Source organism: Nanorana parkeri, unplaced genomic scaffold (assembly GCF_000935625.1).
Source record: "Nanorana parkeri isolate BGI_ZX_2015 unplaced genomic scaffold, ASM93562v1 scaffold1090, whole genome shotgun sequence".
Classification (NCBI taxonomy): domain Eukaryota; kingdom Metazoa; phylum Chordata; class Amphibia; order Anura; family Dicroglossidae; genus Nanorana; species Nanorana parkeri.
This window is the reverse complement of record NW_017307358.1, coordinates 352481-373047: the sequence shown is the minus strand read 5'-3', so window position 1 is coordinate 373047 and position 20567 is coordinate 352481. Positions and strand designations below refer to the sequence as shown.

At 45.4% G+C, this 20567-nt stretch overlaps 1 protein-coding gene across 1 annotated transcript in view; it reads right to left on the bottom strand.

The window, feature by feature from the left end:
• Positions 1 to 20567, bottom strand: part of TTC26 (tetratricopeptide repeat domain 26) — a 336565-nt gene that overhangs the window by 185318 nt on the left and 130680 nt on the right. The window contains exons 7-9 of the mRNA XM_018567770.1: positions 17082 to 17253; positions 13604 to 13678; positions 9857 to 9959 (exon numbers count right to left, since the gene is read on the bottom strand). Coding sequence (XP_018423272.1) covers positions 9857 to 9959; positions 13604 to 13678; positions 17082 to 17253 — 350 coding nt within the window. The remainder of the gene's footprint in view (positions 1 to 9856; positions 9960 to 13603; positions 13679 to 17081; positions 17254 to 20567) is intronic.

Sequence of the window (20567 nt, the reverse complement as noted above, 5' to 3'; positions counted from 1 at the left end):
GAACCGGCTTGACAGGTCTCCCCACAATGATCGGAGAGAGATTCAGCAGGCTTCCGCTGATCTCTCCTACGATTACTGGACCTGAAAGTGATGTATATTACATCACTTCCAGTGTCGCTAGTTACAGTCTCCGGCTCTAAGAGCCAGGAGAAGAAGCTGGGGAAGCAGATCTCTGCTTCCTCAGCTTCTTTGGGGTCCCTAGGTGACATTAGGGGTCTGAAGGACCCCTGATGTCTCCATAAAGAGGACCTGTAACACCCTATCTGCTATTACATAGGGTGCTTGTTAGCCCCCTATGTGATAGCAATAGGGTTGGTGTAAAAAAAGTGTTTAAAAATTAAAGAAAATTAAAGTAACATAATAAAAAATAATTTTTAAGTCCCCTGCCCCCCACGTGCACGCACATACACGTGCTAACACGCGCTGGTGCGCCTATGTGCGAAAAATAGGATTTTTGTACTCACCGTAAAATCCTTTTCTCTCCGTTCATTGAAGGACACAGGGCAACAGATCGGAGATCCTGAAAGGTAGGGTATATCGCCACCTGCAGGAGTAGGACGCTAGGCACATAACAAAAAAAGACTTAGACAGCCTAGGGGCGGCCCCTGCTGGTGGCCCAACCCCCCACCTGCTGACAAGTCTCCAGTTAGTAACAAGCAGTTAGGAGTGCATACCCAGAGAAAGAGGGCGGGACCTGTGTCCTTCAATGAACGGAGAGAAAGGGATTTTACGGCGAGTACAAAAATCCTATTTTCTCTCCCGTTCATTGAAGGACACAGGGCAACAGATCGGAGATCCTGAAAGGTAGGGACGTCACCAAGCAGTAACCAATGAGGGATGGGCTAAACAACAACGAAACCCAAAAAAGAACCACTCAAAGGGCCGCCTGCAAAACCTTACGCCCCAAACCAGCATCCGCCGATGCCAAAACATCCACCTTGTAAAATTTGACAAAGGTGTGAACGGAAGACCAAGTAGCGGTCTTGCAAACTTGAGAAACAGACGCACCATGGCGAAAAGCACAGGATGCGCTAACAGCCCTAGTAGAATGGGCAGTGACAGGAAAAGGGGGCTCCCGCCCCCTAATGGCATACGCCTGTATGACAACAGTCCGAATCCAACAGGAAACGGTAGCCGCCGACGCGGCCCGGCCCTTACGAGGGCCACTCGTGAGGACGAACAAGGAATCCGTCCCCCGGAAGGAAGCAGTAGCATCCAGATAAACACGAAGAGCGCGCACCACATCCAGGCAATGCAGCGCCCGTTCCTTCCTGTGAACCGGCTTTGGGCACAAGGACGGCAAAACAATATCCTCATTCAAGTGAAAAGCCGACACAACCTTAGGGAGGAAGGCCGGCCGAGGGCGGAGAACCGCCTTGTCCCTGTGAATGACTAGAAACGGCGACTTGCAGGACAAGGCAGCCAATTCAGAAACCCTCCGAACCGAAGTGATGGCCACCAAAAAGGCCACCTTTTGTGACAAAGACAAGAGCGGAATGTCCCGAAGAGGCTCAAAGGGAGATTCCTGTAGCACCGAAAGCACCAAGTTCAGGTCCCATGGAGCCAATGGCGAGCGGACAGGGGGAACAATACGCGTAACTCCCTGAACAAACGTACGAACCAAGGCGTTAGACGCCAAAGGACGTTGGAAGAGAACCGTCAAGGCAGAGATCTGGCCCTTCACCGTGCTCAAGGCCAACCCTTGAGCCACTCCGCGCTGCAAAAAAGCAAGAATCCTGCTGATGGAGAACAAGCGCGGAGAGCAGGCCCCAGCCTCGCACCAGGCAAAATAGGCCCTCCAGGTACGATGGTAAATCCTCCTAGAGACTGGCTTGCGGGCCCTAAGCATTGTGGAGATGACCGCATCCGACAACCCCCTATCTCTCAGCACCTGGCTCTCAACAGCCACGCCGTCAAAGCCAGCGACTGTAAAGAAGGATGGTACACAGGCCCCTGGGACAGAAGATCCGGACGCAGAGGCAGCCGCCAAGGGGCGTACACCAGCAGTCGAACCACGTCTGCGTACCACACTCTCCGAGGCCAGTCCGGGGCCACGAGGATGACGGGAACGTCTTCGGCCGCTATCCGACGCAGCAGCCGAGGCAAGAGGTAAAGCGGAGGGAAGGCATATATCAGACCGTAGGGCCCCCAAGGAGCCACCAGGGCATCCACCGCGTCCGCCCAGGGATCCAGAGCCCGGGCCACAAACCTCTCCACTTTCCGGTTGAGACGAGACGCCAGAAGGTCCACATCTGGCGTCCCCCAGCAAAGGCACAGCTGATGAAAAACGTCCGGGTGCAGGGACCATTCTCCCGGGTCCACAGACTGGCGACTGAGGTAGTCTGCCTGCCAAGTGTCCACTCCCGGGATGTAAACCGCCGCTCATCCACAACCCCAGGTCCAGCAGGGGAGTGAAAGAAGGCGGACGCCCCCGCCCGCAGACGCGGCATCGCCAGGCCATGGAAGTGCTGTGACAGGTGGGCCGGGACCCCGTCATGTGCACCCCGGGGAGTGAAGTCGCAGCCGACCCGCCGAGGCAGAGCCTGCATGCGCTCGATGGCCACCCAGGGGAGACTACCAGGATCCATCACCATCCAGCACGTTGCCCTGGTGACACTTGCTAGCAGATCACAAAAAAACGGAAGAAGGAAAAGAAAATTTCCAGAGAGAAAATTTTTTAGCTCCTTACTCCTGATGCTAGGCAAAAAACTGGAGACTTGTCAGCAGGTGGGGGGTTGGGCCACCAGCAGGGGCCGCCCCTAGGCTGTCTAAGTCTTTTTTTGTTATGTGCCTAGCGTCCTACTCCTGCAGGTGGCGATATACCCTACCTTTCAGGATCTCCGATCTGTTGCCCTGTGTCCTTCAATGAACGGGAGAGAAATGACAATTGCGTTACATATCGCCACAAACGTCGGAGTGAGAGCAATATGTCTAGAGCCATCAATCACTGCTAAGACTAAACTGATGAGCGGTAAAAACGTTTAAAGTGTTCCCTATGGGGCATTTTGAGTATTTATGTTTTTTTGCGGCTTCAAGGGCGAACGCAATTTTCATATTTCATATTTTACCAAAAAAAATGGGTATTTTATTATGTTTCTGTGCACTAAATTTTATTTTTACTTAAAAATACTGGTTTGATAAACATTTGGGCAAAAACCATGTGACATAAAAAATTACTATTCCGAAACCCATTCAACCCACCTTGGATCTGGCAAAGTACAGACCCATATCCCAGTTAAATACTGATCTTAAGACCTATGCTAAGTTAATTGCCAATAGACTGCTTTCCATATAACTCCAATTGGTTTATTCAGATCAAGTAGAATTTGTCCATAACCGATAAGCTCCGGATGGCACTAGGAGAGGGGTAAACTTACTTCAATAGCCAGGGCAATCTTCTCTGCTTCTCTCACTGGATGCAGAGAAGGCTTTTGATCGGGTCCATTGGGGTTACCCAACAGCAATCCTGCACAAATTTGGACTTAGAGGTTTTATAAATACAGCTATCACTGCTCTCTATTCTAACCCCAGTGCTAGAGTTTGGACATCAGGGCTCTTGTCTTCTGCATTTAACATTACCTATGACACCAGGCAGGGATGCCCCCTCTCACCAATAATTTTTGCGCTTGTTGTGGAACCCCTAGCAGAATAAATCTGCACCTGTCCTGATATGTGTGGTTTCAAGATTGGCGACACAGAACATAAAATACGATTGTACGCAGATGATGTGGTCATCTCCTTAACATCCCTGGTGGTAATCCCGAGTGTGGCTCGGTGTTAGTTTTCATTACCAAAAGCGGTAACCACTCGGGATTACGCAGCGCGTTACTTACCTTGTCCACGATCCCCGCTGTGTCCAGCCGATGCCGGCATCCATCTTCCGCGCTTCGTCCCTTGTGAGCGTCCACATCGCAGGGGGGAGGAACCGGCGGGAAATTTAAAAGAAAAAAAAAAAGGAAATATTCAGACCGCCAGGGAGGTTAACAGACCAAACCCGTTCACTCCCTGCTTTGTAAATGATCTTGTCCTGCTTTGGGGACATTTCACTACTAAAGTAAATTGTTCTAAATCCCACATGCTTGCAGTTAACCTAACATCTCAATTATGTGCTCAAATCTTGTGCATCTCTCCTTTCTCGTGGGCTCCTTCAGTGACACTAAAATATTTGGGCATCAATTTGACCTCTCCTAGCCACAAGATGTTTCTACTAAATTTTATTCCTCTCTTGGAGAAGTACAAAACATTTGTCAAGATTTACAACATAACCCAGCCTCGTGGGCAAGTAGGATTACTCTAGTCAAAAAGTGTATTCTATTACATATTCTCTACTTATTTCCTGCCTTAACCATTCCAGTTTTACCGCAATATCTTAAACAACTCCAAGACCTTCATCTGGGTGGGCAAAAAGCATTGTATACCCAGATCATGCTTATATGCTTTGAAATCTCAAGCTGGCATGGAAACTCCTGACTTCCGTAAACACTATAAGTGTCACGTACCGCAGGGCCGAGCCCCTTGCGCCAGGTCTGGATCCCAGTAGCAGGAAGCAGGTGAGATAAACAGTCCAAATACAAAGTCCAGAAGGGTGAGACAAGCCGCAGTAAAGCAGTTCCATGTTCAGGGCAGGCAGTGTAGAATCAGTAGTCCAGAAAACAGTCCGAGGGTCAGGTAGCCGGGAGTCCAAAACTGGGGGTAGGAATGCAGGAACAGGGGACGAAGATGCAGGAACAAACGCTGAGTCTCTGTGAGCAGGGCTTCAGAATAACTTGGCACTGAGCTAGTAGTGTTGTGAGGTTTTAAAGCCCAGGACTGGAAGCAACGCCCCTGTTCCTGTGGAAACAGAGGTGGAGTTAGGGCGGTGCTCAGTGTATTGCTGAAGGCTTGTGTTCCTTGGGAGGATCAGGGGGGAGGAACCGGCGGGAAATTTAAAAGAAAAAAAAAAAGGAAATATTCAGACCGCCAGGGAGGTTAACAGACCAAACCCGTTCACTCCCTGCTTTGTAAATGATCTTGTCCTGCTTTGGGGACATTTCACTACTAAAGTAAATTGTTCTAAATCCCACATGCTTGCAGTTAACCTAACATCTCAATTATGTGCTCAAATCTTGTGCATCTCTCCTTTCTCGTGGGCTCCTTCAGTGACACTAAAATATTTGGGCATCAATTTGACCTCTCCTAGCCACAAGATGTTTCTACTAAATTTTATTCCTCTCTTGGAGAAGTACAAAACATTTGTCAAGATTTACAACATAACCCAGCCTCGTGGGCAAGTAGGATTACTCTAGTCAAAAAGTGTATTCTATTACATATTCTCTACTTATTTCCTGCCTTAACCATTCCAGTTTTACCGCAATATCTTAAACAACTCCAAGACCTTCATCTGGGTGGGCAAAAAGCATTGTATACCCAGATCATGCTTATATGCTTTGAAATCTCAAGCTGGCATGGAAACTCCTGACTTCCGTAAACACTATAAGTGTCACGTACCGCAGGGCCGAGCCCCTTGCGCCAGGTCTGGATCCCAGTAGCAGGAAGCAGGTGAGATAAACAGTCCAAATACAAAGTCCAGAAGGGTGAGACAAGCCGCAGTAAAGCAGTTCCATGTTCAGGGCAGGCAGTGTAGAATCAGTAGTCCAGAAAACAGTCCGAGGGTCAGGTAGCCGGGAGTCCAAAACTGGGGGTAGGAATGCAGGAACAGGGGACGAAGATGCAGGAACAAACGCTGAGTCTCTGTGAGCAGGGCTTCAGAATAACTTGGCACTGAGCTAGTAGTGTTGTGAGGTTTTAAAGCCCAGGACTGGAAGCAACGCCCCTGTTCCTGTGGAAACAGAGGTGGAGTTAGGGCGGTGCTCAGTGTATTGCTGAAGGCTTGTGTTCCTTGGGAGGAAGCAAGTTTTTGCATGTTGCCAGTTGCTGTGCATGCTGGATTTCTATTGGGGCTTATAGACGTCACACCAGGATTCCCCGCATGTGACACCACCAAGGGATATGGCCCCGGCGCCGTGACTAGCACAGCTCCTGAAACGTCTGTCTGCCATTCTTATGGGATCAAGCTACAAAAACTACTTGTTAGACACTGCAACAGTGACACTGAAAGGATAATTAATTTTTTTTTGCATATATCTACTGCTAGCAAGCAATAGATATATGCAAAAATTTTTTTTTTTAAACTTACGAAAAAGGTTAAAACTTACCTGAGTCTCTGCTGCACACTCCCGTCCGAAGATCTGAAAATTCTCGGGCCCAAACCACTTCTCAAACTACCACACATATCTTACAATATATACTTTTGTCTGTACTAGACACTTTCTACAAGACATTCAGCTGAAATCCTGGGAGACTCTAGGTATTACCAATATCAGTGATTTATACCTCAATGACTCTGTAGTTTCTTTCGGACATTTAAGGCTACTTTCAATGGTTTGGTGGGAGAGAGAACTATAACTATCTTCTTCCAACAAACAATGGTGCAACGCAATCAACTGGCCCTCCAAATCCTCGAAATGCATAAACCATTGGGAATCTGTACAGAAGCTCTTCCATAAATGGTACTACACTCCCTAGAGACTCTCGAAAATGTTCCCCACTGTTATGCTGGAGGCTCTGTGGACAAATAGAATCCCTTTCTCATATCTGATGGTTCTGTGATAACTAACGTCGTACTGGAAAGAAGTCTTCCACCTTATCTCCTCTGTTGTTCGTATTCCATGTGATCCTAATCTGGCTCTTGCTTTTTTGGGAAAAGGCTTAGAATCTTGGCCACCTGACACCCGCACTTTTGTATGTCATGCCTTTATAGCTGCAAGATTAGCTTTAGCAAGATCGTGGAAATGAAAGGAACCCCCGATGCTCCAATCCATGATACGTATGCTAAACACCAATGCTCAATTTGAATATCTATTTGCAAAATCTAACTGTACATGGAGCAAATCAAATTAAATTGGTTCAGTTGGCTCACCCACAAAGAATGCACCATTTAAGTGACTTAACCTGCTAACCATACCCTTTTCTCACACTACTGGCTGTCCCCTAGTAACATTTGAAGCACTTTGCCCTAATTGAACTTGATTCTTGCTCTATTCTAGCTTCTGTTGGTACTTGACTCTGTATATCAGGTGTACCATACTACACATATGCCTTATCTTCTATACTGCACATATATCCGATTTCCGTTTGACTTTGTTCCATCCCATTTGTACCTTACCCTTGTTTAATTGTTTTAATATGAAAAATACTGCGTATTGTGCTTTCCTTGCAACTTGTATATGCCCTTTTGACTTTAATAAAAATGTTGTATAGTTATAAAAAATAAATTTAAAAAAGCATTGGAAAAAAACTTTTAAATCTTTTGCCTAGGTGTCCCAGCCTCCAGATGGGCTAGCATTTGGGTAAGCCAATACTCCAAATTCCAGGCCACACAAGTGGAAACTAAATCCGGTTTAAGATTAGCCTAAGAGGACTCCCAAGCTCTCTTCAAAAAGAGATCCATTAATTTATTCATGAGGTCTTTAAAAACACCCCCATCCTCACAAGACAGATCAATAGATCTGGAAACCTGGGAAAAAGCTGCATCTAGTTAAGGCAACTTATTCTAAAGTAAGGTAGGATCCTCACTATAATGAAACCAATGCTTACCCCTGAGAAAAGAACGACTTCCTTTCAGGGTTAACCCATCCTTTAGAAATGGAGTCTGAGAGCGTGCTTTGGACTGGAATGTCTCATAAATGGCTTTGAGGAGATTGTCAACATCCTCCAGGGCAGGTTTGTACCTGGAAGATTTAGCAATCCTGTCCTGCAAAGTCCCTTCCCTTCACTAATCTTCCGCCTCGGTTCCATAATCCTTACACCTGACGATGGAACTGGAACAGAAGGCACTGAAACTGCGTGACTCGGGGGGCTTAAGGTCAGAAAGTAAGGTTCTGAAGGACTGAAAGGTAGAGGACAACTACTCCCTGATGTTAGTCATAAAATCCTTACAGCTTAAAGAGGATTCCCTCCGAACCTATTTTTATACACATTTTTGGCACAAAGGTTAGCTCCAAGTATAAGGAAGCACACTTTTTCTTAGGAAGAGGTCTTTTTTTCAGGAGCCTGTGCCTGTAAAACAATACATAGAAAATAATAGTTTTAGGACCTAAGACTTGACACACTTTTGTGCACAAACCCTTGCAGCCACCGAGATACAGTGCCAAAATAAATGTCACCGGGCCCATCACCAAACATGGACACCACCCCTTATTTCCCCCCCCGCCAGGTAGGTAGATTAGGCCGCTGCAATCTCCACCTATCTAAGCTAAGCCAGTGTAGCCACATCCTGTCACCACAGTCCCTGCCTCTTCTGTCGGGTTCAAGATGTAGAGTGTGCAGCAGGAATATTGTCAGTAGTGTCATTTCAATTCCTTTTTCCCGGTCTGGTAACAGCGTACCACATGCGCTAGACCAGAAGTGACGTTACCGGAAGCCCTGCCCTTTTCCCTGCAGTCCACAGGACGGTACCAAGTGCCCGAACACCCTACTCCTGGCCCCGCCCCTCACAAAAGCGACACCACACTGTCTCTGGCTCGGAAAGGAGGAGGAAAAGAAGATGGCTGCTGCCACCACCATGCGTTTCCTAACGCAGAGTGGTCCTAGGGGAGGTCCTGTATTCCAGCTGAATCTTGGAGCTGGAGAGGGAAGCCCCAGAGCCGACCATCCACACAGTAAGGAGGTCATCTGGGAAGACGTCAAGAGGAAAAAAACCAAAGAGGTAAGATGGGAAAGCAATGCCCGGCACAGGCATATGAGAGCAAGTCTCCCCTTGAGTTCCAGCTGTACGTTTTGTCCGGAGAAGGAAACACAAATACTGACTGACTACCTGGGGGCCGCCTTTTCAAGTCTGACGTGTTTGTGTTTCTTTCTCCTCTAGGGGTGGAGTAATGCTCTCTCATGTGCTGTCCTGGAAAGACATAGAAAAATTTGGAAGTTTAATAGTGCTTTAACCCTTGCAGTGCAGGGGTAGCCTCACTGCAAGGGAAAGTTTATTCTGCCCGGAGTTCTTCTTTAAAGGAGAACTATGAGGTGAGCGCTTTTCACACCTCATAGTTCTAGCCGACCTGTGACAATGAGACTGTCACAGGTCGGCTCAGTAGATCGGGAGGTGAGCGGACACATACCGGCGTTCGCTCACTTCTCGATCCTGTCACGGCCCCCTGCCGTGACAGGGGAGGGGCTGGATACCCCCTCCCCGCTTCGATCTGCCAGCGCTGACTGGCGAAACGGACGTGGGAGGGGGTGGGTACAGCTGGCTCTGCCTCTAGATAGGCAGAGCCAGCTGTCAGTCACGCAGCTGAGCGGATCCTGGCACAATTGTCGGGATCCGCTTCAGCTGCGGCGTCTCAGTGTATACTGCAGAGTCTCAGTATACCGCGAGCTACAGCTCGTGGTATACTGAGCCCAGGGTGACGGGAGGATGCTAGTTTGTGTCCTCCCGTTACCCTAAGGAGAACTATGGGGAAAAGCCTTAACCCCATAGTTCTCCTTTAAAGATGTGTAACTAATAATTCTGCCATTTTTACATTTGCTTTAAGCTGAATGAATTCAACTTTGTGCCCAGAAAATAGAGCACCTTTCAGGTTTCAATACTTGGTATACTGAAACTAGTATGGTGTACTAGTTAATCTATGTGCTGTGCATGTTACTTTATATGTTTTGAAGCTTTTACAAGTTTACATTAGCGTTGTCTCCTTACATTTTTCCCAATGTTCTGTTCTGACCATCTCTTGCCAATGCTCTATCAAGGAGAAAAAGCACACTCCAAAGACCAAAAGATACTTGAATATTCTGCATTTTTGCATACATTTTTGAAGATCAGAATTACCTTGCCGGAGGTAGTAAATCACCAAGTTTAAACGTGCCTCAGGGATAACATCTACCAGGGGTGGTAATACCTGCAAAGCACCATAACCAGATCGGAACACTACCTACAAATATACACAATTATTATTAGATTAGCATAAAAACAATGACAAAGTTACAAATTATACATTTTAATAGATGAACTCCTGGCACAAAACAAATACAGCACCAAACCTTTCTACCTCTGAAATTAATGTCCCAGTAGGAATTTTCAACTTACCTTACTGTTTTATGCACAATGATATTCCTCTTATTTTTCTTCTTTCCTGTGGCATCATCACAGGGCTTCAAATTACAACCCCAATTCCCAAAAAGTTGGGACGCTTTGTAAAATCTACATACAAACAGAATGCAATGCTTTGCAAATACAATAAACCCATATTTTATTCACAATAGAAAAAAAAATATCAAATGTTAAAACGGAGAAAATTGACCATTAAAAAAAAAAAGAAAAAAAAAGGTATTTTTGAAAGTCATGCGTCACAATGTCCAGCAATCCATGCTAGATTTTTATGTTGGTCCCTGGTGCTTGGCTGTCAGCCTGTGGTTTTCCACAGGGCTGCAGCCAATCTTCACACCTCCTCCCCTATTTAGCACTCTCACTTGTTGCTTTTCGTTCAAGCAAAAAGACTTATTTCTTTTGTCAGACCCCTTGTGCTTGTATACCTTTTTGGATTCCTTCTTCGATTCTCCTCCGACTGCGATCTCCCTGTTAGCTATCCCCCTTGCTTGTGATCTCCCCATTGGCTATCCCCCCTTGCTTGTGATCTCCCTGTTGGCTATCCCCCCTTGCTTGTGATCTCCCTGTTTCCCTTTGCTTGTTTCTTGTGTTAACATTTGTTGTAGTTCCTGTGTGCGGGTCTCCTACCTTGTTATGTGAGTCCCTTCACCTGTTCCTACCTTTAGTGTCACTTCTCTTGTGTGGCTGCTAATTCCATGCAGCCTCACTCTTCGGTGTATGCCGGATAGCTCTGTTTTGTGGTTTGCCTCCTGCTCCGGCTTCCTGTGGTTATTTTGCTCTGCACTATAGTGCACCTCCCTCCTTTCTCCTGTACATTCCCCTCTGCTGTTCCTGTGGGAACACCTGTTGTGTGTTCCCTTCTGTTACCTGCTCCCTGTGTCACGCATGTGCCCTGCGTCTTCCCTCTAGTGCCTCTTTTCTGTACCTTGTACCCTGTGTCTTGTCCAGTGTGCTGTTGTGCCTGAGTACCCGCTGGCACTGTGCCTGCACAGTGTGCCAGAGAGCCGCAACCTGGGAGCTGCCCCGCAGCTCAACATCCACACCATCAGTGGCTCTGGTAAAGACCAGGTGGCTCCTTAGATCCTGCGACTCTGGCACACCTGCATTTGTTGTGCGGTCACACTGTCCCTGCATCTTCAGAGACCTGTATCCCTGCACATTCCTAATTCAATCATATATATATACTGCTCTGCCAGACCCTGAGTTTACTATTCCTGGTGCTCCAGTTCCCAAGTCGTGACATGATGGCAGCAACAATTCTCAAAAAAGTTAGGACAGGGCAACAAAAAGCTGGCAAAGTAAGTGGTACTAACAAGGAAGAGCTGGAAGAACATTTTGCAACTAATTAGGTTAATTGGCAACATGTCAGTAACATGATTGGGTATAAAAAGAGCATCTTAGAGAGTCAGAGTGTCTCAGAAGTAAAGATGGGCAGATGTTCACCAATCTGCATCTAAAAATTGTTGAACAATTTTAGAATAATGTTCAACATAAAATTGCAAAGACTTTAAATATATCACTATCCACAGTACATATCATCATTAAAAGATATCCAGAGTTTGGAGAAATCTCTGTGCGCAAGGTAAAAGGACGAAATGCTATTTTGGATACCTGTGATCTTTGGGTCCCCAGACGGCATTGCATTAACAACAGTCATGATTCTGTGATCGACATCACTGCATGGGCTCAGGAATACTTTGAAAAACCACTGTCTGTAGACAAAACTCACCGTGCCATTCAAAAATGCAAATTAAAGCTCTATCATGCAAAGAAGTCATATCTTAACATGATCCAGAAACGCCACCATCTTCTCTGTGCCAAACCTGATTTAAAGTGGTCTGTTGCAAAGTGGAAAACTGTTCTGTGGTCAGACAAAAAAAATAAACACATTTTTTTGCAATCATGGACGCCTCATTCTCTGGGCTAAAGAGGAGAGGGACCTTCCGGCTTATCAGCACTCACTTCAAAAGCCTGCTTCTCTGATGGTATGGAGGTGCATTAGTTTGTATGGAATGAGCAGCTTGCACATCTGGAAAGGCGCCATCAATGCTTAAAGATATATTCAGGTTTTAGAGCAGCATATGCTCCCATCCAGGTGACGTCTTTTTCAGGGAAGGCCTTTTATATTTCAGCAGGACAATGCTAAGCATACTGCATCACAACAGCCTGGCTTCGTAGTAGAAGAGTCCGGGTGCCCAACTGGCCTGCCTGCACTCCAGACCTTTCATCAATTGAAAATATTTGGCATGTCTTGAAACGAAAAATATGAGAAAGAAGACCCAGGACTGTTGAGCAGTTAGACGGACCCCAGTACTCAGGATGAGTATGTGAGCCGCTGTATTCTTCCTTGCTCAACAGATATTGCAACCCGCTGAACTTTAGCTCCCAGTCACCAGTCGAGATCGAGTGTAGGGTGAAACAAAGTCTGATTTTTTGATTCCTTTCTGTGCAACCTTTTATACAGAAAGGAGTCCGTCACACCAGGCAAGAATGGGCCAATATTCCTCTCTTAAAACTCCAGCAACTGGTCTCCTTAGTTCCCAGACTTTGGCAGCGTTGTTAAAAGTAGAGGGGATGCTACACCCTGGTAAACATGGGTTGTCCCAACTTTTCTGTGAATTGTTGCTGCCGTCAATTTCAAAATTACCTTATTTTTTTCTTTACAAGGCAAATTTTCTCAGTTTAAACATTTGATGTTTTCTATTGTAAATAAAATATGAGTTTATGAGATTTGCAACTCATTGTTCTGATTTTATGTAGATTTTACACTGCGTCCCAACTTTTTTGGAATTGGGGTTGTATCTTTGTAGCTTGGATGAGGGGTCTCCAGGGCAACCTATGTCATTTCCTAAATGATGTAGGTTGACCTACAAATACTACACATCCCAAGCACTGCCTATCTACACACAGTCCGTAGGCACTCTCTTGGGAGTGGAGAATGTGTTGTGGGCAGTGACAGAGCAGAAAATAAATTCCCTGTTGTTGCAAGCACACATTTGCCAGCAACTGCCCTCATCCCTGTGCCACACTTTGGAACCTTTGAAACACATTTTTATAAGATTCTATAAAGAGGAAGCAGAGACACATCTGAGACACCACTATGTCAACCGTATGCAGAGCAGAGATGGGATGTGCTGACATAATCTGAAACTTTCAGTTACACACCACTCTAGATTACAGCTGCTCTAGTTTGTTTACATAAACTAAAAAAGCAGCGCTGACATGATAAAGTCAATGATTTGCTTGCCTGCTGGTGGGGCAACCGATCCCCCAGTACACAGAAAGCAGCTAGGATAGCTGGTCGCCTCAACTTGCTAATGCAATTTTTGAAGAGGCACTAAAAGTGACAGCCTACAGAGAAAAATAGGAAGATTCTACATTAATTGAGCATATTGTTGTGTTTATGCAATATCTTTTATCTGCCTGGAATTCAGCTTTACATGCAAGTACAAAACAAAAAAAACTTACAAGGTTGTGCTTAATCAGCTCCTTGGCAAATTCAAATGAAGATGAAGTACTGTCCATTAAACTTTTCAGTTCTGCCTGTAACAAAGAAACAGTAGAATTACAAAAAAACAAACAAACAAACACATTTTACGTTACCCTAGAGCAGGGGTCTCAAACTCAATTCACTTGAGGGGCACTAGACAATTTTTTCTCTCCCATGAGGGCCGCTTGCCGAATTTCATATGTCAACAATCACTCTCCCTGGATGCATGATTGATGTGTCCAGGGAAAGTGATTGGTTCCTAACCGCATGTAATCGTACTACATATAATTACATGCGGTGTGCAGGCGTTTACATGTAGCAGCTGTCACCTGATCATTAACTTGAACGGGTAACAGTTGCTGATTGTTAGGCCCGTTCAAGTTAATGAAGTTAAGATTAGGCTACTGAGCTGTTTTCGTGTATTAGTTTTTGTGCGCGATTCTGCTTTGAAAAGCACAGTTTTCAATGCATAGAGATGTCTATGGGACCAAAACCGAGCGGCATCTGCCTGAAAATAGCTCCTGCATTTTTTTGTGCAACAGGCGATTTCGCCCACGTGACGTGACGCAATGGTGTGAACAGCCTCCATTGACTTTAATGCAGGCTGGCTAAATCCGCGCGACAGGCTAAATCCGTGCAATAAATCGCTTATGTGTGACCCAAGCCTAAACACCAGATTAGGGATCCCTGCTGCAGGAAAACACAAGTTCCTAATGCAGTAATCCCGAAACGCACCTAAACTTACAGGTGTGAATGGGGCCTAATACACACATACACACACACAGAGAGATACAACCCCTCCACACACTAATACACAATAATAAAAGGTTAATACCACAATCAGCTTCTTCTTTTTCTGAGACATGTGTCTCAGAATATTCCCTTCACTTCCATTGTTTGCCCATATCTGCTGTACTTTATTAGACTGTTTCTTCACAGACATTTCATTATATTAGATTTACTTAAACATACATTCAAGTCTAGGACAAATTATATAGTTCAAGATCTGGGGGCATCAGAGTACCTCTGGTATTCACCCAGGCACAGAAATATGGCTGCATTTTTATTTTGATAAACCTAAAAGTGTACATGTGCTTGAGCCCTTAGCAGGGGTGTCAAGGTTAAATACCAAATTTAGGTCTATCCAGTAAGATACTGCACTTGTATGCTGCTGGAGAGATTATGCAGGATTTCTGAATCCAGCATAAAACTGCCGGCAGAAGCTTGAAGAATCTTCCACACTAACTCAAGATGCATCAGAGCTGGAGGGATACACCCTATCTTCTCGGGATACTAAGATAAACTGTGCCCTTGAGCATGTGTAGGGGTTATAGTCTCTAGTGGGTGCTGGTCCCCTTTTAATTTGCATTTGTTCAGTCCAGTGGTTATGGACCTTTAAAAAAGTTAATTTGTCAAACCGATCAGGCCAACCCATAACCATTGGATGTATTTGATAAAGTGGTTGTTATAGCGATGTGTGCACTTCCTTCATGTGAGGAAAACAGCTTTTATATTGTTTTTATGTATTTTTAATGTTATGGAAAAATTATGGAAAAACTATTAAAAATTAAAATTAAAAAAAAGTGGTGAGTGTGTTTTGTATTTGTTTCACAAGAGCATAATAATATCAGAGACTTTGACTAAAGATAGTTTTACTTTTTTATGCAGTTTTTTACATACATGAGTATTTTGCAATAATTTAAAACAAATATACCAACTTTAATATTTATAAAAGGGTATGATGGTATAAGTGCTGTAGCTTTTGTTACATAATTTGCTGTTACAGAGTTACTTTATGCACATTATGAACTTGCTGGATTAATTTATAAGAGAGTACAGACACTCCTCGGTTTACGGTGGGGTTATGTTCTGATGAGCCCATAACGCAATTGTATCGCAAACCGGAGGTTTGTACTGTAGTGTACTGTACTTCCGCGGTCGCCAGCAGACAGTACACAATGGGGAGCAATAGCCAGACTTCCATTGGCTATTTCAAATTGCAATAGCAGGATGGCTATTAAAAGCCTGCCCACTAAGAGGAGGAGTGGACCTGAGAGAGAAAGTTTTCTCTGGTCCGCTCCTCTGCTCAGTGGGTGGGAACTCAATCCGAAGAGCATCTGTATAATGCTATAATGCTAGTGATTAGTCTTTTGCCCTTTGTCTTGCTGTCCTTTTGGGGGGGTCATTTTTGGGCACACCTTGCAGAATTCAGTTTCTCCTTTAAGCACCCTAGGGTTTAGGGCCTTGCTTCTCAACTGGTGGATCGTGACCCAAAAGTGGGTCGCGATCTCGTGTTCAGTGGGTCACCACATGCCTCCAACTTTTTTAGGTGAGAGGCTTCCCCCAGCACAGCACTGTCCGTCCTCACGCCAAGCAGCCATTTAAAATATGCTGCCCGGTGCAGAGTGTCAGCTTGACGTGGGATGGGATGGGGCTATGAGTACTCTCCTATTCCCTTGTAGTGGGGGGTGCTCGCAGTGACCGCGGATGGCGCCGCGAATGTCAGCAAAATTGTAGAAATGTCACCAGCACACCTGTCATTTTAAGACAGCAAAAGCTTAATTTATCGAAGTTTTTTGTCATATGACCAAACAAGCGCTTTCGGGACCGCGCAGGGTCCCTTCATCAGGCTTTAGCATTGGGGATGGGGCTATGGCCGCCAAGGAGCTCCATCCATACGTGTTTTGCTTACAGTTCCCTCATGTGCCCTGTAGAAGTGCCGGGATCGGAGTGACATCACATTCTAGCTCCCGGCACCTCTGAAGGGCATGCAAGGGAGCACCAGCAATGCAGATATGGATGGAGCTCTGTCACAGAACTGCAGCCCACACTGGACCCCAGGCTGAGGATCCACTCCAGTTTTTTTTTTTTTTGGGGGGGGGGGATGTGTGTGTGAGTGTCTGTGATTGTGTGTGTCTGTCAGTGTTTTTAAGGGGCCTGTTCACACTAGTACAGTGCGTTAAACGCACAGTCCCATGCGATTAAGGCAGTATACCATGCAAAATCATACCTACCACAAATTCTGATGTAGGAGGTGTGTTGCATTGCCATTTATTTGAATGGCACCCCAAATGCACCTCCCACCCACACTTCGATCACCCGCACTGGAATGTGCAGTACCGCAATGCCGTGCATTCTAGTGCGGTGCGACTTGGGTCATGACTTAATGACCAAGTATAAATGTGGGTCCTGAGGTTACACAGGTTGAGAACCACTGGTTTAGGGGCACCAAGGGAACTCTGAAAGATAAATGATGGTGCTAGAAGGAATCTCTTGGTACATGTATTTATCTCCTGGGATCAGCTTTTGATGTTTACCCCCAGAATATTTCAATTTAAGCAGTTTCTGGAAACAGTTATTATTAACATGGGATTAACAGTTATTTCTTCCATGAAGTAGTTCTACAAATAAACAAAACACAACAAATAATTTTAAAAATGTACAATATATCCTTACTTCAGCTGCTTTCCCATTGTAGAGACGAAAATGATTGCATGCCTTCAGGTTAAGGGCAATAGTGCTGTCAGGAACCTGTTGCAAATATACCGCAAGGACTTCCTGTGACACATCATAGTAATCAAGTTTATAGTAACAAAGAGCCACGTAAACATTCAAAGCAAGAAAATCCCTGCAGGTTTAAAAAAATAAAAATAAATGCAGCACATTAGAATTTAACTATAGATAAATGCAAAAAAAAAAACATTATGATAATGATCAATTTAATTTAAAGGACAACTCTAAGGAGAAGCAAAAATAGTCAGTGATCTGCCAATGCTGGCTATATAACACAGCAGCTGTGCTAAAGTTGCAAGTCTAATCAGCTTACTTTACCACAGATACAGCTGAAATGAATGTTGCTGCCACTTAGGCACTGGCTTGCACCCTTATTTATGACTAAGCACAATAACGCAAATTGCAATAAAATAACTTACTATTGTATGTGCTTTTTGAAATGAAGACTCTTGGAATTCTACCTCATTGTGTACTCCACATGTATATATACGTTTTAAGGCTAACCTGTTAGGCCTGGATTTGTGGGAGGAGTCTGCGCTCCCACAGCCTTCTTAAACCGGGTGCCCAGGCTCCTCTGTACACGAGCGATCTACGGCGTACAGGTAAGATAGACGGACCGGGGATGTCGTCACTTCCGGTTGCGACGGGCGTGTCATTTCCACGGCGCCGGACGTGGGGAAGGGGCGATGGAGGCTGTCGGCAGCACCGTTCGCGAGTATCAGCAGCGGATGCTGATTCAGATATTGCTGGTCTACTATACCCCCCCCCTGTCTTCACAGGAGAAGCGTTTTTGTTTATTCAGTATACCGGTGGAGCAGCAAGTGTCAGCAGCGGACGCCATAGGCATACACACAGCACGAACACAACTTCCTGCGAGCAGGCTGAGAACAGGTACCAGTAACGGCTTTTTAGTTACATCATGGTAGACTTATTTGGTGTTTCATGGTTTCTCCCAGCATGACAGTGACATCTATGTACAGTAGGTTCGGCAGCAATGGAAAGTGCCCCTTCCATCAGGGCATGGACTATCCCTAGGCTCATATTGGAGCTACAGAGGAGAGGAATCCCTTTTCCTGCTACCGCCAGGAAAGCGGAGTTATTTAAATTGTTATTCCCTCCGGCAGCAGCTAGTGAGAGAGCGGAACAAGTTTCCCTGTGTACAGTGGTCACGTCTCTGATGCAGATATTACTGCCACACGGATCGCAAATTAGCGTATAATACTATCAGGCTATACCTGGCGGGAGTGCAACATTTCCTTGCGTTAAGTTACCCGGATAGGCAGTCGGTTTTTGCCGCACATCCCGTACGAGCCATTCTTAAGGGCATACAGAAATCCGGTAGCCAGTCACCCGGTACCAGGTTACCTATCTCGGGACGGTTGTTTAGGGGAATGTCCTCCATGTTGGACACTTCACCGTTCGGGGCGTTGCAAAGTTTAGTCATAAAATCTTCGCAGCCTTGCTTTCTACAGCGCCAGCTTCCTTTGCCACCAGGGACAGTGGTACCAGCGGTGCAGCAGTGGGGACATCAGACAGTGGACAGCGTGGTAAAGTACGGTACCATTTACCGGTACACATTACAGTACCATTACATTAAGCAGTGCCTTCAGGGGGACAGCAGTTGGTGAAGTATGGTACTGGAGTGCTCCCTGTCACTGCCCTGGCCGGAGGGAGTCCCCTGTCATCCCTTTAATACAGTATGTCCCTGCAGGCTGATACCATCTCTCATGCAAGTTCCCCCTCACATGCTACCACCAAACTAGGTCTTATTTTCGGTAGCGGTCTTATATTGGAGGAATATTGAAAAATGGTGCTAGGTCTTACTTTCGGGGTAGGTCTTTTTTTCGGGGGAAACAGGGTATGTGATTTGCCGCGTTTTTGATGCGTTCTAGTCAAAAAAAAAATCTTTTTTTTTTTTTGCTGGAGTGGGGCTGTCAGTATGTTAGCTGCAGTGCAGTGCTTTTTTGACGCGTTTTGCATTTCCGGACCGTTTCCTGACTGTACAAAATGTGACATGCAGTATTTTTCTGTCATAACCTGCATACGTGATAACTGTAGCCCATAAAACACATAGAAGAGATACATTGGGATGCATTTTTAGTGCTGGAGCGTACGGATCAGGTCAGCACAGAAAATGGACGTCGTGTGAACAGGCCCTTAAGGTTTCTTGGCTGTCACTTGGCAACTTGTAGTTTGAGCTCCCTCCATAAATGTTCTACAGGATTAAGGTCTGGAGACTGCCTAGGCCACACCATAAGCTTAATGTGCTTCTTCTTGAGCCACCGCTTTATTGCTTGGCGGTATGTTTTGGGTCATGCTGAAAGACCCATCCATGACCCATCCTTCAGTGTTCTGGCTGAGGGAAGGAGGTTCTCATCCAAGATTTTACAATACATGGCCCCATCCATTGGGCCCTCAATGTGGCAAAGTTGGCCTGTACCTTTAGCAGGGAAACAACCCCAAAGCATAATGTTTCCACCTCCGTGCTTGACTGTAGGCATGCTGTTCTTTGGGTCATAGTCAGCATTTTTCTTCCTCCAAACATGGCGAGTCGAGTTAATGCCAAAGAGCTTCATTTTGGTCTCATCTGACCGCAGCGCTTTCTCCCAATCCTTCTCCGAATCATTTAGATGTTCATTGACAAACTTCAGACGGGCCCATTCCAGCCTTGCGCAGGTCTGCAATCTGCCTTGCGATCCCATGCGGGCGATCGCATTGCGGCCGGAGGGCGTGGCTACGGTGCCATTCACTTCAATGGCCCACCACGCCCACTCCTGCCCCACGAAAAAGTGAGCTGGCCCAATGCGAGGCAGTGCGTTCCGGCCAGAATAGGCCCGGAACGCACTTCAACTGGTGTGAACCAGCACTTGAATTGAAGAAAGAGATTCTGTGGACAGGTGTCTTTTATATTCTTAACGAGTTGTCGTTAGGAGCACCTTCTTAAATTGACAGGACTAATCTGTGTACCACATAGCCAGTCTGTGGGAGCCAGAATTATTGTTGGTTGGTAGGGGATCAAATATTTCTTTTACTCACTGAACTGCAACTCAATTCTGTCTCTATCATTTTAAATACACCTATGATACAATTATAGACCTTTCATTTCTTTGTAAGTGGGAAAACAAATAAAATCTGCAGGGGATCAAATAATGATCTTCCTCACTGTATGTTGGTTCTGCATTTGATACATTTTAAAGTCTTAAAGAAGGTGAGAGGTGCCACAACTAAAATTGCTAAAGGGCTCTCTGTAGCACAACTGTAAGACAAAGACATAACACCGGACTGCAAGAGATAACACTCACAAGGTGTTGCCATTTAAAAATTGTACTTGGGACTCAAGTGTTTAAAAGTAGAAAATTATAATGATTTTTTTTTATGTATTTTATTTTGTTTGTCTACAAAAAACATAACATTTTTTAATTGCTTAAA